This window comes from Corythoichthys intestinalis, chromosome 7, assembly GCF_030265065.1.
Source record: "Corythoichthys intestinalis isolate RoL2023-P3 chromosome 7, ASM3026506v1, whole genome shotgun sequence".
NCBI classification, from domain to species: Eukaryota; Metazoa; Chordata; class Actinopteri; order Syngnathiformes; family Syngnathidae; genus Corythoichthys; species Corythoichthys intestinalis.
This window is the reverse complement of record NC_080401.1, coordinates 57,425,358-57,440,331: the sequence shown is the minus strand read 5'-3', so window position 1 is coordinate 57,440,331 and position 14,974 is coordinate 57,425,358. Positions and strand designations below refer to the sequence as shown.

Genomic DNA, 14,974 nt, shown 5'->3' with positions numbered 1-14,974 from the left:
AAACTGGGTTGAGGATAAGCCTGAGAATGCTCAGTTTTCTCTCTGTTCCAAGTGAGCAATATTTCAACATTGCCTCCACGGCCGAGAGTCGGGACAAACTGCCCGTATGTGTGTGTGACGTGCACGGACAGTGCGTGCATGCTATCGATCCATATAAACTTTGAATATAAGCCTAAACGGGGATTATTTATGTCTGTTATTTGTGTCCACCTTTTGAAAAGCAAAATATGATATCCCTGGAATGACGGATGACTGCTGTCATTTGTTTTGATGCTTCTGCGCATGCGGGTCTTCTTGCTTAGCGCGTGTCGGACTGCGAATTAGTGCGCATGCGTAATACTTGAACGGTCTCAATGGATAAAGGCAGTCTGAACGGGCACGCCAAAAAAACGGATATGACAAAAAATCGGATTCGTGCATTAAGACGAAGCCTATGAGACTCATCAGATGCTACCTCCTACCAACTTAACATCATGCGGGCTAGTTTTTAGTAACGTCGGCGTAGTTTGGAGCGGCTGTCGGCTGCGGAAATGTTTTTGTATATTTTTTTATTGCTTCTTCCTCTACGCACGTGACGTCAGCGCATTGTCCCGCATTAAAAGTAGTCCGAGCGAAACGTGATGCTTGGAGCTGTCAAAATGAACGATTACTCGAGGTGAATAAAATTACTCGGATCAGTTTTTAAACTCGAGTTGCTCGAGTATTCGTTTCAGCTCTACTGAAGTGCTTTTGTTTTTGTGAACATTTTTTTTTTTTTTTTTTTTTTGAGAGATAGGAATTATGTTTGTTATGTTATTTACTTATTTTTATTTATTTATTTATTTTTATGTTATTATTTACTTATGTTTGTTGTGAAGGAGAAGCTTATGCCAATAAACGGCGCGGTCCAAAGAACGCCTGTGTCCACTCGCCTTTACTGTATAACATATACAGTGGGGAGAACAAGTATTTGATACACCCATTGGCAGTGTATCAAAAACTTGTTCTCCCCACTGTATCTGTACATATCTTACCCAAAATAAAACAAGAGACACATAATTGCCACTAAAAGAAAGAAAACTTACCGAAATATGTGTGGAGCACAAATAGCAATTTGCATTGCATTGTGAATACAGCATAAACGTCTCACAACTACTAATTCTCCCACGTTTAGAAGACATAACATGAGTATGGAATTGCGCTGCCCCCAAGCGGCCGGTGGCATTCTCATCACTCTTAATGTCCATAAACGGCCTCATTGTAATGTTTGAGGCAATATGCCAGCGGGTCATTCATTGCATGCGTTAATTGCATCAAATATTTTAACATGATTAATTTAAAAAATTAATTAACGCCCGTTAACGCGATAATTTTGAAAGCCCTACTTTAATTTCATCAGTCCACAAAATAATTTGCCAAAACTTCTGTGGACTGTCCAATTGCCTTTTTGTGAACATTAAATGAGCAACAATGGGTTTTTTTTTGAGACAGCAGTGGCTTCCTAGGTGGAGTCCTCCCATGAACACCATTCTTGGCCATAGTTTTACATGTAGTTGATGTGTGCACAGAGATATTGGACTGTGCCAGTTATTTCTGTAAGTCTTTAGCAGACACTCTAGGGTTCTTTTTTACCTCTCTGAGTATTCTTGGCATCATCTTTGGTGGATTGCCACTCCTTGGGAGAGAAGCAACAGTGCCAAATTCTCTCCATTTGCAGACAACTTCTCTGACTGTCGATTGATGAACATCCAGACTTTTAGACATGGTTTTGCATCGTTTCCCAGCTTCTCATCAAGACAATTCTTACCGGGTGTGTGTTTTATAGTGGGCATGGCAGCTTTAAACCACTCATCAGTGATTGGGGACACACCTTACTTAAGTGCATGTGACACGAAAAAGCATGTTTATTTCATAATACACGCGGTATTTTATGCTCCTGAATGATATGGACCGCTTGGATGTGTGTGGAAGCGATCGCTATATTTATTTAGTTTTTTGAATCCCGCGCCAGGAAAATGAGTGACTTCCAGCTTCGGTCTTGCATTTAGGAGGAGGGCGCTGTGACGTGTACGGGTGAAAGTGTCCTCTTCACTAAACAGCCGTACTGTTGTGTATGAGGACTAAGGATTCAGCTGATTTTGCGGATTAATACGTTTATTTTTCGCATCACGCCAGCCAAACGGCTGCAGAAAAATCTAGCTTTATGAGGGAGAGGCGTGTGCGCCTTTTTGGAGTTTCAAAAGGTTCCCATTCACCATGCATATTGGCCAAAACAAGCCCTACTACTGTGGGACCATTGGACTTACGAGGAAGTGAGTAAACATCTTCTTTTGTATTATGTCAAATACGAATACAGCGATTACAAAGTAAACACTAGAAACTTTCTTTAAATAAAGGACTACTTACGTTTGATCATTGGCAGGCATATAAAAAGCTCTCCTCATGCATATTAGCTGCACTTTTAGCTGCACAACAACTGCAGCCTCCCTCCTCCGGGGAACGAACTGTAAATTGCTCTCCGCTGGGCGGTTTGCCGATCCGCGAAGACAATCGACAACCCAGTCGTCATGTCAAATAATCCGGGCTAGTTACTTGTGATTTTCCACTTCGAAGACTTTGAAACATCACTCGGTTTGGGTTACCATGTCGGCTAGCTGTCACGCCTCTTGGTTTGTTTACATTCTCCGAAGCCGGGGAAGGGAAATGACATATGTCCGATTTAGGTGTCATAAAATATCGTTCAGGAGTTGCGACAGTAAAGGTGACGTCGACAGTTTTGACCATTATGGAGTAATTTTGCCATGTCGTCCTGAATAAGTGCAGTTTTATTCCGTATAGCATTCCATTCCATTTAGGACAAGACTGTTATTTGTCATGACCATGCCATTTATTTAGCAATTGGGTAAAATACTTGGATGAAAAGAATATCCTGTAAAAATATTGAAGTAAAGAGACAGAAACAATGACATTTTGCGGCTCTCTTCGTCGCCTTTTCCTCGTTGTGAATAATTCCCCCTCAATGGGCTGTATAGTAAAACCGTTGAGCCCAGTCTCCTGCTGACGTCATCCACCTGTTGGGGACGCTAGAGCCCTATAATGGTAGGCGTGACTAACCGGCAGATTAAAAGACTAATTTCTCGTCATCTGCGCTTTGCTAAATTGTTGTATATAGTCGAATCGTCTCAAAATATGATTCTAATTCACATAATAATGCTATTTAAGACTTTTATTCTCCTGTCGTATGCTCTTTAAATGGGTTGGGGAAAAATTGGTTTCAATTGCTCTTTAACTATCTTTGGGCAGAGGGCTCACTTATTTTCCCCCCTTCTGTTATTGTTTGCATGCTAGCCTCATTATTTTACCCCATTCTTTCATTGTTTTTATGCTATCTTCATTACATAAGAAAACCTATAATTGTCTGGGTGGTTTTAGTTAAAGCAGACACTGTTTTTACTTCTGTGTGATTTTGACAAGGGTCAGATTACATTTGATGGTGATTTTATGCAGAAATGTGAGAAATTCCAAAAGGTTCAGATACTTTTTCATACCACTGTACGTATAGTTTCGTATTTAAATGCAAACATGTGCATTTGCTTTAGTTTAGGAATATAGACCCTACCCACCGACGTCACAAAATCACGTGCTCGCTGTATGGTTCCGCCCACTTGTCCGTCATTTTGTGTCTGTATTATCAATGGTCTCAATTGATCGAGCAATTTATAATGCATTTCATGGAAGACCCGGTGCTTTCGGATGCCGTAAACTCACTTGATGCGTTGCATAAAAGGCGTTATGTGGAAAAGCTTCAGTTTATCCATTCGCCAGATCCATATTTGATGCCTAAATCGATGTTTTTCGACCCGCCGTATTTGCCTGACATCTGCTAGCTACCCTGAACTGTACAACTATCTTGTCCACACAAAATCAGCCTATTCTCACGAAAGTTTGAAAAACTTTAAGAGCTTGGAGGCTTATAAATACTTCGTTGCTGGTTGGGTGAAACAGGTCCTCGTCCACGAAAATTCGGCAGGAATCTATCTTGTGCTTGGAAAGGTGAGTTACGAAATTTTCAATTCAAAATCTTTTGTTATTGCTAACATCCACTGTCAAGTCTAATGTATTTCATGTCGTTTGTCAATGGAGTTAGGGCTTTTAATGTTTATATGGTTTAGCGATAGCACTCTCACTACATACATACGTGTATGGTGTCGGCGATTAGCCTAGCAATGATCTTAATTGTGGTTGTCAGCCCAAAACCCTCTAAATATATATTAAATGCATCTTACCAGATATAAAATGACTACTACATAATCTGTGGTAATCGTTTGGAGCCCAGTTTTCTCGTCGAATTGCAGCAGCCCATCTCGCTCTCTTCTCTCCGGGTCTCTCGGAATCCGGTAGAACTTCAAGTCTCTCCGTCTTCTCCGTCTATCTTCTCTGTTATTGCAACCGACCGCCACACACGCCTTCACCATTTTGATTATTAATGTTAACGAGCAGAAAAACACGTCGTAAATAGGAGGAATGTACGTAGCCGTAACAGGGAAACATGATGTGTTGACGGACAATTGGGCGGCACCAGTCAGGAGGAAGGAGTTGTGACGTCACGTGGGTAGGGTCTATAATGGTAGGCGTGGCTAACCGGCAGATTAAAAGACTTAATTTCTCGTCATCTGCGCTTTGCTAAATTGTTGTATATAGTCGAATCGTCTCAAAATATGATTCTAATTCACATAATAATGCTATTTAAGACATTTTTTTTCTCCTGTCGTATGCTCTTTAAATTGTTTGGTAAAAATTGGTTTCAATTGCTCTTTTAAATGTCCTTGGGCAGAGGGTTCACTTACTTATTTTTCCCTCTTCTGTTATTCTTTGCATGCTATCCTCATTGTTTTACCCCATTCTTTCGTTGTTTTTGTGCTATCTTCATTAAGATATGAAAACTTATAAATGTGTGGGTGGTTTTAGTTGAAGCAGACACTGTTTTTACATCTGTGTGATTTTGACAAGGGTCAGATCACATTTGATGGTGATTTTATGCAGAAATGTGAGAAATTCCAAAAGGTTCAGATACTTTTTCAGACCACTGTACGTGTAGTTTCGTATTTAAAATGCATACATGTGCATTTGCTTTAGTTTAGGACTATAGTTTTATCCCACATGCAGTGCAAAGTCACACTCATGCTTTTGTTTGAGTTTAATGCCGGGCCTTCCCTTTTGTCAACTGGTCGCGTGAGCCTAGTAGGAAGCTCCGGTTCCGCCCACGCGACCCATATGCGGCTGAAACTCGAGCCCTGCCGCATGACGTCAACTCTGCAGCTGATGTTTCTCCAAGTTGAGGAAGCTTTTAACTGGAAATGCAGACAAGTGTACAGAAAATAACAGTTCAACACATTGTTTTTTACAGATGAATAAAATACTGTTGATGAATTTAATGAAAAAACATCTTAGAAATTTTTGAAGAAATGATCAAAACAATAAAAATCGACATTGTGTTGCAGGCTTCTGGAGACGGACAGCAAATCTCTGCGCTCCATGAACGGCTCGCGGAGGAACAGCGGCTCCTCACTGGTGTCCAGCTCCTCGGCCTCCTCCAACCTTTCGCACCTGGAGGAGGACTCCTGGATCCTGTGGGGGCGCATCGTCAATGAGTGGGAGGAGGTCCGCAAGAAGAAGGAGAAGCAGCTCAAGGTCAGATTTCAAGCCAAGTGCTGACAATCAAGAGTTAACAAGGAAAGATTGGATTCATTAAAAATCTCTATTAACCAATAGGGGTGGGAACCTCTGGGTAGCTCACGATACAACCTGTGATACAAGGCTCACGATAACGATGTTTCGATATGACAGGGGTGCCCATTACAGTATGTCGATCGAAACATTAGAGTGGGTAGCTCGCGACATCAAAAAATATATATATGTATCTTAAACCAATGCTAGGTAACTTTTCCACCTTTATCAAATTTTTTCATAACAATTGTGATGATGTGTCGACTGACAACGAGTTGAATGACACCTCTTTTGTATCTTGAGGGGGTCTGAATCCCTTTAACCGGTGCTTTTTAACTTTGCGGAACCCTGCCACACAAAAAAACTACAAATGTGCTGACTTCTTTATGGCATGTGTCACATACCCTTTTCATTATAAAGACAAGTCAATGCGAAACCTTCACGCAAATTCTGCAAAGATGGCAGAGCAACAAAAGAGACAAAAAGTTTTGTCCGAGGAGGAAGAAAAAGGGAGGCTACCAGGGATAAAAGCATACTCAAGAATAAACTTTGGCCCAGCTTTCACTCACTAGTAGAGGTGGGAATCTTTGGGAACCTAACGATTCGATTACGATTCAGAGGCTACGATTCGATTATAAATCGATTATTGATGACACCCCCCCCCCCCCCCCCCCCCTCCCCGCTATTAGCTGCTTTTAATGTTTTGTACATTAGTTACAAAAACTGTTTCCCAAAAAAAAAAAAAGCCTCACAGGCTTAAATAAACGACTATTTCAGTATCAAGTTAACAGTTAAAAACAATAAATAATATACTCAAATCCCCATTCTGTGTCAGCAGCTTTAAACTACACTCAATTTAATGTGTAAATCAACCATTAAAGTATTTTAAAGATAGATTCAAGTCAATATTTTACCGATTTAGGAGTATTTTAGATAAAAAAGTTAATTTGGTTCGCTACAACAGCCTTGCAGGGAAGTCTACTGCTTTAAGACGGCGGCCGTTTACTAACGCCTGCATCTGGCTTTCTGTACATGTGCTGCTAACGCCACCGAGTCTATTTTGCATCTAGTCCTATATCAACATTATATCTACCGTACCATTATTGGACGTACTTTGTAGCAGTAGTCAGTTATGTTGTTGTTGTTGGTTTTTTTTGTTTTTGTTTTTTTTTATCTCGCGGCATGAGTTGAGCTAGAGCTGTGAGTTGAGAATTGGCATTACCCGAGGGGCCGTTGTTATGACAAAAAAAATTGTCAGAACACCGGGTAATGACAAGCATGATGTTTAGCTACTCTCACTCCGTTCCTCATTGCGTCTTGGAGACCGTGCGGCGCGCTGAGTGTGTCTTAATACCGCTTTACTTGACGTATATCAATAATCGGAATTTGGATGTTTGTGAATCGTTCTCGAATCTTCCACGGCCGAATCGCGAATAATCTAAGAATCGGAAATTTCGCACACCTCTACTCACTAGCGTGACGCCCCCCTCAACCAAACACGTCAGCGCTGACGAGTTCGTGTGAGGTTGGGGGGTTTAGCCACACTAAGCCACGCGGTTGCTAACCATCATAGGCTATTGTTTAGCCACAACTGGATTTATTACGTTATTACAATTCATCCTTCACACAGCCTCTGGAAACAGAAATGTCGTTTAATCCATCTGCTGGCGACAGGGAGATCATGATGATTTTACGACACTGTGCGGGTGTGCGCTGGTCCTCATGGGAAACGGTCTTCCTTAAAGTGCCTGTTACAGCATGAAAAATCGCAAAATAGCATTATTATGTGAATTAGAATCATATTTTGAGACATTTCCACGATACACAACAATTTGGCAAAGCGCAGAGGACCAGAAATTAGTCTTTTAATCTGCCTTTTAGCCCCACCTGTCATTAAAGCGCTCAAGCGTCCCCAGCTGGAGGATGACGTCGGCAGGGTCACGATTTAATCTGATTTAGAATTCAGTCCATTGAGGGGTAATTATTCAGAATGAGGAAAATAAAACGAAGAGAGCAGCAAAATGTCATTGTTTCAATCTCTCTGCTCCAATATTTTTACAGGATATTCGATTTATCAAAGTATTTTTTCCCCAATTGCTAAATAAATGGTATGGTCATGACAAATAACTGTCTTGTGCTAAATCGAATATGAAATATTCAAAATGCATTTATCCATTACGACTATGGGTGCAACGGTTCAGTTAGCCCACGGTTCGGTTTGAACCTCGGTTTTGGGATCACGGTTTCGGTTCGGTTTCGGTTTGCTTTTTGCATTTAAATTTATTTTTTTTTAAACTGCCTTTATTTTGCTTTTAAGAAATGAAATAAACACTTAAAATGTAAACTCGACTGTCAAAATGCCTCTTAGCTCTTTGGCTAGTGTAGTGACTGACTACTGAAATACACACACAGTAGTAAAAATGTTACTTGGCAAAGTAACTGGTGTTAGCTTTCATGTTTTTTTTTTCCATTAAAAAAAAAAAAAAAAAACATTTGCTATGTTCGGAGGTCATTTAATGTTCTGAATAAACCGTTAAAGTTGATAAAATTGTTCCCGTTTTTACATTAGTTCCCTTCTGTTTAGTCCCCTTCTGTCTACTTTTGACGTGAAAATTTCAAAACTGTTTCACCATTTAAAGATGGACTCAAGTCAAGATTTTGCCGATTTAGGAGTATTTTAGATAAAAAGTTACTTAGGTTCACTTGGAAGGTTCATTACAACAGAGCCTTTCTGAGAAGTTTACTGCTCTAAAATGGCGGCTGTTTACTAACGCTACCAAGTCTGTCATTTCGCATGTAGTTCTATATGCATGAGATCTCTAGGCGTAGGTTGTAGGCTGTCGGCTACAGTCAGGAAATATTGGAGCCACCTAGCCTAGCATCGCGTTTGCTACAGCGTCACAACAAACACTCTTCCCTCTCCGTGCCTCTGACTTTTCTCGCGTCATTCAACCAACGTATTAACGAACGGAGGGGAAAAAAAACGTAATGCACGAAAAACGTACAGAATTTGAACGTAACGTACGGCGTACACATTTAAAAATCAGTGCTCACTTGTACAAATTACGCCGAGACCTCACAAGTTGACAGGTATGAATTATAGTCGACCGTCACAGTTAGGTTAGGAAGTAGCACTCTGTAGCACGGGACGTCCAACTATCAGTGGTCACGCCGAAACTATGTGCTTTAGCGAAGTCATCTTCTATGGCTTTGCGGGCCATTTCATAAATGTCGGGGAATACGTTGTTGGAGAAATTTTTCCGCGAGGGAACAATGTTACGCGGGTCAAGCGTTGCAAATAAATTAATGAAGCCCGCCGTGTGTTTTCACTGGAGTCATCTCCAGGGTTGTCATGCTCTGAGAAAGGGATATCTGTGGGTTATGCCGACTGAGGTGCCGGAGTCATGTTATAAGTGTTGCCATTAGCATAGGGAAGAAGCACTGAGCAATGCTTGCAAAATTTTAATTTTTTTTTTTTTTTCAATATTTTCTCTCCCTCAGCATTGTAGTGCACGGGGAAACTGAAATGTTCCCACACCGCAGATTTGAAAGTAGCCGGTGCTTCCTCAAAATTAGGTCTCTCCACTCCTCCGCTCGCCGTAGCTTTTTGTTTTCTTTCTTGTTTCACTTTCACTTCGCTCGTAAGCGAGAGAGGGCGTTACTCGACTTCTATTACACAGGTGCTTGACAGCGATCGGACATTTCCTTGTGGCACGGCGGGAATTTCTCCACAGCTGTGCTTCACGTCGCACACAGAGCTCGACCAATTCATTCCAAAAGCGTTCGGAATAAATTAATTGCAAAACCGAAAAGGCGCGGTTCATAAAGGCGTATTGAACCGTACAGAGCGAACCGTATGGTTCAGCTTTGAACCGCAAACCGTTGCACTCCTAATTACGACACGACAAAATTACTCAAAACTCAAAAATGGTTAAAACTGTCAACTTCTTGCACCTCCCGAACGATATTTTATGCCACCGGAATTAGTCCGGCTTTTCTCATTTCCCTGCCCCGGCTTCGGAAACTGAGGAAAGAGCGTCAACAAAAACCGGAGGTGTGAAAGCTAGAAGACATGCTAACCTGAACCGAGCGGCATTTCAAAGACTTTTTCTCTCCTTTCAAAGCGAAAAATCACACAAAACCTCCCCGGATCATTTCACACGGTGGCGGGGTTGTTGATTGAAGCAGCTGGAGAATGACTGCCGGACAAATGGGCCGATGTCTGAGGAGCGTGTAGCTGCCCGAGCCCAACCCGAGGATAGTGGTCTATTGCCGGGCACACGATGAGTGCAGACGGGGGCTGGAAGTCTGGACGATATGGAGAACCGCATGAGCATAAGCCGAGTATAGCGCTCTCCCGCCGGGCACGCAAAGAGGACCAAGTGGGGTGTGCGACAAGCCGCCGATCGTTGTCGGTGGACAATAGAGGTGGGAATCTTTGGGCACCGATTCAATTATAAATCGATTATTGATGCACCACAACCCCTCCCCTCCCCCCCGCTTTAATTTTTTTGTACACTAGTTCCAAAATTGTTCAAAAATCCTCTCAGGCTAAACAAACTACTATTTCAGTATCAAGTTATTCGTTAAAAACAGTAAATAAAATACTCAAGTCCCCATTCTGTATAGGCAGCTTTAAACTACATTCAATTAATTTAATGTTGTGAATCAACCATCAAAGTTGTTAAAATTGCTCCCGTTATTCCATAATTTCCTTTGTCTACTTTCGACGTGAAAGTTTTAAAACTGGTTCATCATTTAAAGATAGATTCAAGTCAAGATTTTGCCTTTTTTTTTTTTTTTTTTTTTTTTAATATATTTTTTAAAATCAAAAGTAATTAGGTTCGCTACAACAGAGCCTTCTAGAGAAGTCTACTGCTTTAAAATGGCGCCTGTTTACTAGCACGGGAAAGTCTGTCATTTTGCATCTAGTTCTTGGTATATCATCTAACACAGCCGTCGTCTGTCATTTCACATCTAGTTCTTGATATATGTGATATCTACCATAGCAGTATGTTGCTGTATGTTTGTAGCAACTAGCAACTGGGCGCTGTTTGTAGCGGCTGACAGCCACAGTCAGGTATTTTGGTTTTTTTAATATCTCATGAGTTGAACATGATATTTACTCTTGGTCCGTTCCTCATTGCGTCCTGAAGTCCGCACTGACTGTGTTTTATTTCCGCTTTACCTTGTCTAATTCAATAATCGGAATTTGGATGTTTGTGAATCGTTCTCGAATCTTCCACGGCCGAATCGCGAATAATCTAAGAATCGGAAATTTCGCACGCCTCTGGTGGACAATGAGCATTTTCAGCAACAAAATGCAAGCCACCTCCGTATTAAAACGTGCCATGATCCCAGTATTTGACATGATACAAAACACGATGTTAACACACAGATGCGGGAGTCTGTCGATGTGAGATGCTCGTATGCCAGACAAAGCGAAAAAAATAGGCAATTCTTGGTGGGACCATATCGATAACCTATCAGGATACAAAATACCGCAGTATTTTGTTGCACCACTAGAGGAAACATGGTGAATATTCCCCATATATTTGCGCTGTATTATTGCTGATATCAAACGAAAATACGACTAATATGTCCTTACGCTGCCCTCAAGCTCAAATGTTATTGAATGATGAAGAAATATGAGAGTCCACAATGATGTTATTATAACATGCGTAGGTTTGTTTCCATGAATTACTGCTGACACATTGTGATTAAGAAACTTCCTGTGCTGACTGGGCACTGCTCTTTCCTGCTATGATGTGCACTTATACACATTTAAACCTACACTGTCAGGACATTAACTCATTGGCTGATGATCATTCGAACGCTGCCAACCCTTCACAGTTCAGATGAATTGGACATCCATCGCCATTAATGGAACTTCACTACTGTCACGTTGGTCTCAGGTGTCAACATCAGCATACTTCCAAAGGTGCGCTAAAATTAGCTTCAGCTAAGCAAGATGGTGAAGGACAGCCTCGTACAAAAATAGTAGCAGGAAATAGTTTCCAGTAAACACCAGAGTCCGATATTTCCACATGTAGCAAATCCACAGTATTTACGCGGGCTTTAAAAATAATGTAGCGTATTTTTCAGACTACGAGCCACAATTTTTTTCTCTCTCTCTCTTTCATAATGGAACAGTTTTCCGGACCATGAGCGGCTACTTTTTTCGTAGCTTATAGTCCAGTGCAGCTTATTTCTGATTTGAGTTAATAGGTAACACTTTATTTGACAGCGGCGTCATAAGATTGTATTGCTGTCCGCTGCAAACATTTTTAGATACAGTAAACAGATTGGTCTTTCCTCAAATCCCACTGTATTCAATAGAGGAGTTCCAAAAAATGGATTATTACATGCATCGCGATTCGACACGTGACGATTCGATTACGATTCATAAAGGTTCAAAAACGATGATTTTCCCACATAACTTTATGAAAGCCCAGGGTACCCGCGGGTTATTAAAAGTATTAAAAAAGCATTGAATTTAGTTTTCCATTATTAAAGGTATTTAAAGTATTAAATTAGCTGTCGTAAGTCTGGAATTTTTTCCACCATGGTTTTAATTTTGAAGAACTTCTCCGTGCAACCTAAATTATATCCGTGACGAAATTTTTTTTTTTATTATCCATAACGAAGATGACGCGTAGAATTTTTACGATGCACTGCACTACAAATCATAATGCACCTCGTGCGTGCGCGCTGTTAGCATCATTAGCATCAACATCACAACAGCAGGCAATCGTACTGTGTGCTAACGTAAGGAACTGCTCAGATGCCTTAGTTGTTATGTTCGACGAAAGCCTCAACAAGACAACCAAGTCCAAACAGTTGGACCAGCATGTGATGTATTGGATCGGCGACCAAGTCGCATCCAGATACTTTGGGTCGCAGTTTATGGGTCATGCGAAGGCAGTGTACCTGTTTAACATTTCAAAGTAAGTTGCCAATTTCTCCAATTAAAATGTGTTAGATGCAATAATGTATTTCTGCACGGTTTGCCTTTCGAATGAATCTGAATTTCGTAGTTTTAACTCAAGTGTTAGCCATGTTCAATGGGGTATTGGCAGGTGCACTAGCCTTAGCATGGATAAACCGGAGACGTAGATCAACAACTGTTGTGCCGAAAAAATAGCAGCCTCGCGTGAAATGTCCCCCCTGACGGGAACGCTTATTTATAACGCTGTATTGAGCGTTTATTTTATTTTATTTATTTGCCTATTTATTTTATCATTGAGCGCCCACACGTCACTCGTACAAACAGCTTTTTCTTGCCAAACGACGGACATGGAAACGATTTTCTTGTACCGTGAATATGTATTATTTTACTCTGCTTGAACTAATAAATGTCATACCTTTGTGATTGTCATTGGAATATGGTCGTGAAAACCTGTAGACTAATACATTTCTGTTCAAAGATGGTTATGTGGCCCAGTCCATGATTTGTTACTAAAATACAGTACTAGTACTTTGTGTAATTCATTTATTTAAAACTGATTTTACAGTCGTAAATCCATTCCTGTAATGCGTCCATGAAAACATTTGATGTTTTCACCTCAATAAAGCGTTATAAATAAGCGTTCCCGCCAGGGGGTACATTTCACGTGTGGGGGGCATTTTTCGCCACTACACCACCATCACCCTCAAATACACAACACGGTTGACACTATTATTGGAACGAGTGCGGGGTAACGTTGATCTGAATAACATGGCATGGTGATAGGTAAATTATAATGTAGGTGATAGTAAAACACCTCCCCGTATAAATTTTTTTCTTGATTGAATAAGAGTATGGATTTTCTCTATCTGATTAAAAGAAATGTATCCAATAGCTAACAAAGGATTAACATGTGTTTTGTATACTTGTAATGTGAATAGAAAAAAACAATTACCAAGGGAAATGGTCATGTGTAGCTTTTTCATTTTGTGGTAATTAATGGTAAACTACACCCATTTAATCACTGCCAATTGCAAGATTTTCCCAAGCACTTTACAGTTAAGGTGACCAACTTGACAATCACCAACCTACCACCTTGACTAGGTCCTCTTAAAAGGGAAACCTGTTGTATTGCAAATGTAATTTCTGAAGTTGCTATACAAAAATAGTGTAAAATCCATTTTATCCTGGGGGGAAAAAATCTGAAAGAACTTGTATTTAAATGTGTTTTAATTGTATCTTCAGTAAATGTGCATTCTTTTGTCAAACACACTTGGTAATTGAGGTTAAATTTGATGTTCAGTGCTTTATTTTTTTAATACGATTCAATATTATCTAAATAATGGGTGCGAGAAAAGTATTAATTTTCAGTTGAAATGGCATTAAAAAAGGTCTTAAAAGTCTTGAATTTAGATTTACAGTGCCTTGCAAAAGTATTCGGCCCCCTTGAACCTTGCAACCTTTCGCCACATTTCAGGCTTCAAACATAAAGATATAAAATTTTAATTTTTTGTCAAGAATCAACAACAAGTGGGACACAATCGTGAAGTGGAACAAAATTTATTGGATAATTTAAACTTTTTTAACAATTAAAAAACTGAAAAGTGGGGCGTGCAATATTATTCGGCCCCCTTGCGTTAATACTTTGTAGCGCCACCTTTTGCTTCAATTACAGCTGCAAGTCGCTTGGGGTATGTTTCTATCAGTTTTGCACATCGAGAGACTGACATTCTTGCCCATTCTTCCTTGCAAAACAGCTCGAGCTCAGTGAGGTTGGATGGAGAGTGTTTGTGAACAGCAGTCTTCAGCTCTTTCCACAGATTCTCCATTGGATTCAGGTCTGGACTTTGACTTGGCCATTCTAACACCTGGATACGTTTATTTTTTAACCATTCCATTGTAGATTTGGCTTTATGTTTTGGATCATTGTCCTGTTGGAAGATAAATCTCCGTCCCAGTCTCAGGTCTTGTGCAGATACCAACAGGTTTTCTTCCAGAATGTTCCTGTATTTGGCTGCATCCATCTTCCCGTCAATTTTAACCATCTTCCCTGTCCCTGCTGAAGAAAAGCAGGCCCAAACCATGATGTTGCCACCACCGTGTTTGACAGTGGGGATGGTGTGTTCAGGGTGATGAGTTGTGTTGCTTTTACGCCAAACATCTTGTTTTGCATTGTGGCCAAAAAGTTCAATTTTGGTTTCATCTGACCAGAGCACCTTCTTCCACATGTTTGGTGTGTCTCCCAGGTGGCTTGTGGCAAACTTTAAACAAGACGTTTATGGATATCTTTGAGAAAAAAGCTTTCTTCTTGCCACTCTTCCA

General features: G+C 40.6%; 1 protein-coding gene across 7 annotated transcripts in view; it reads left to right on the top strand.

The window, feature by feature from the left end:
• Window positions 1–14,974, top strand: part of evi5b (ecotropic viral integration site 5b) — an 84,808-nt gene that overhangs the window by 25,268 nt on the left and 44,566 nt on the right. For all 7 annotated transcript variants that reach the window (XM_057840625.1, XM_057840621.1, XM_057840620.1 and 4 more), the window contains one exon: window positions 5,481–5,670. In XM_057840625.1, coding sequence (XP_057696608.1) covers window positions 5,481–5,670 — 190 coding nt within the window. The remainder of the gene's footprint in view (window positions 1–5,480; window positions 5,671–14,974) is intronic.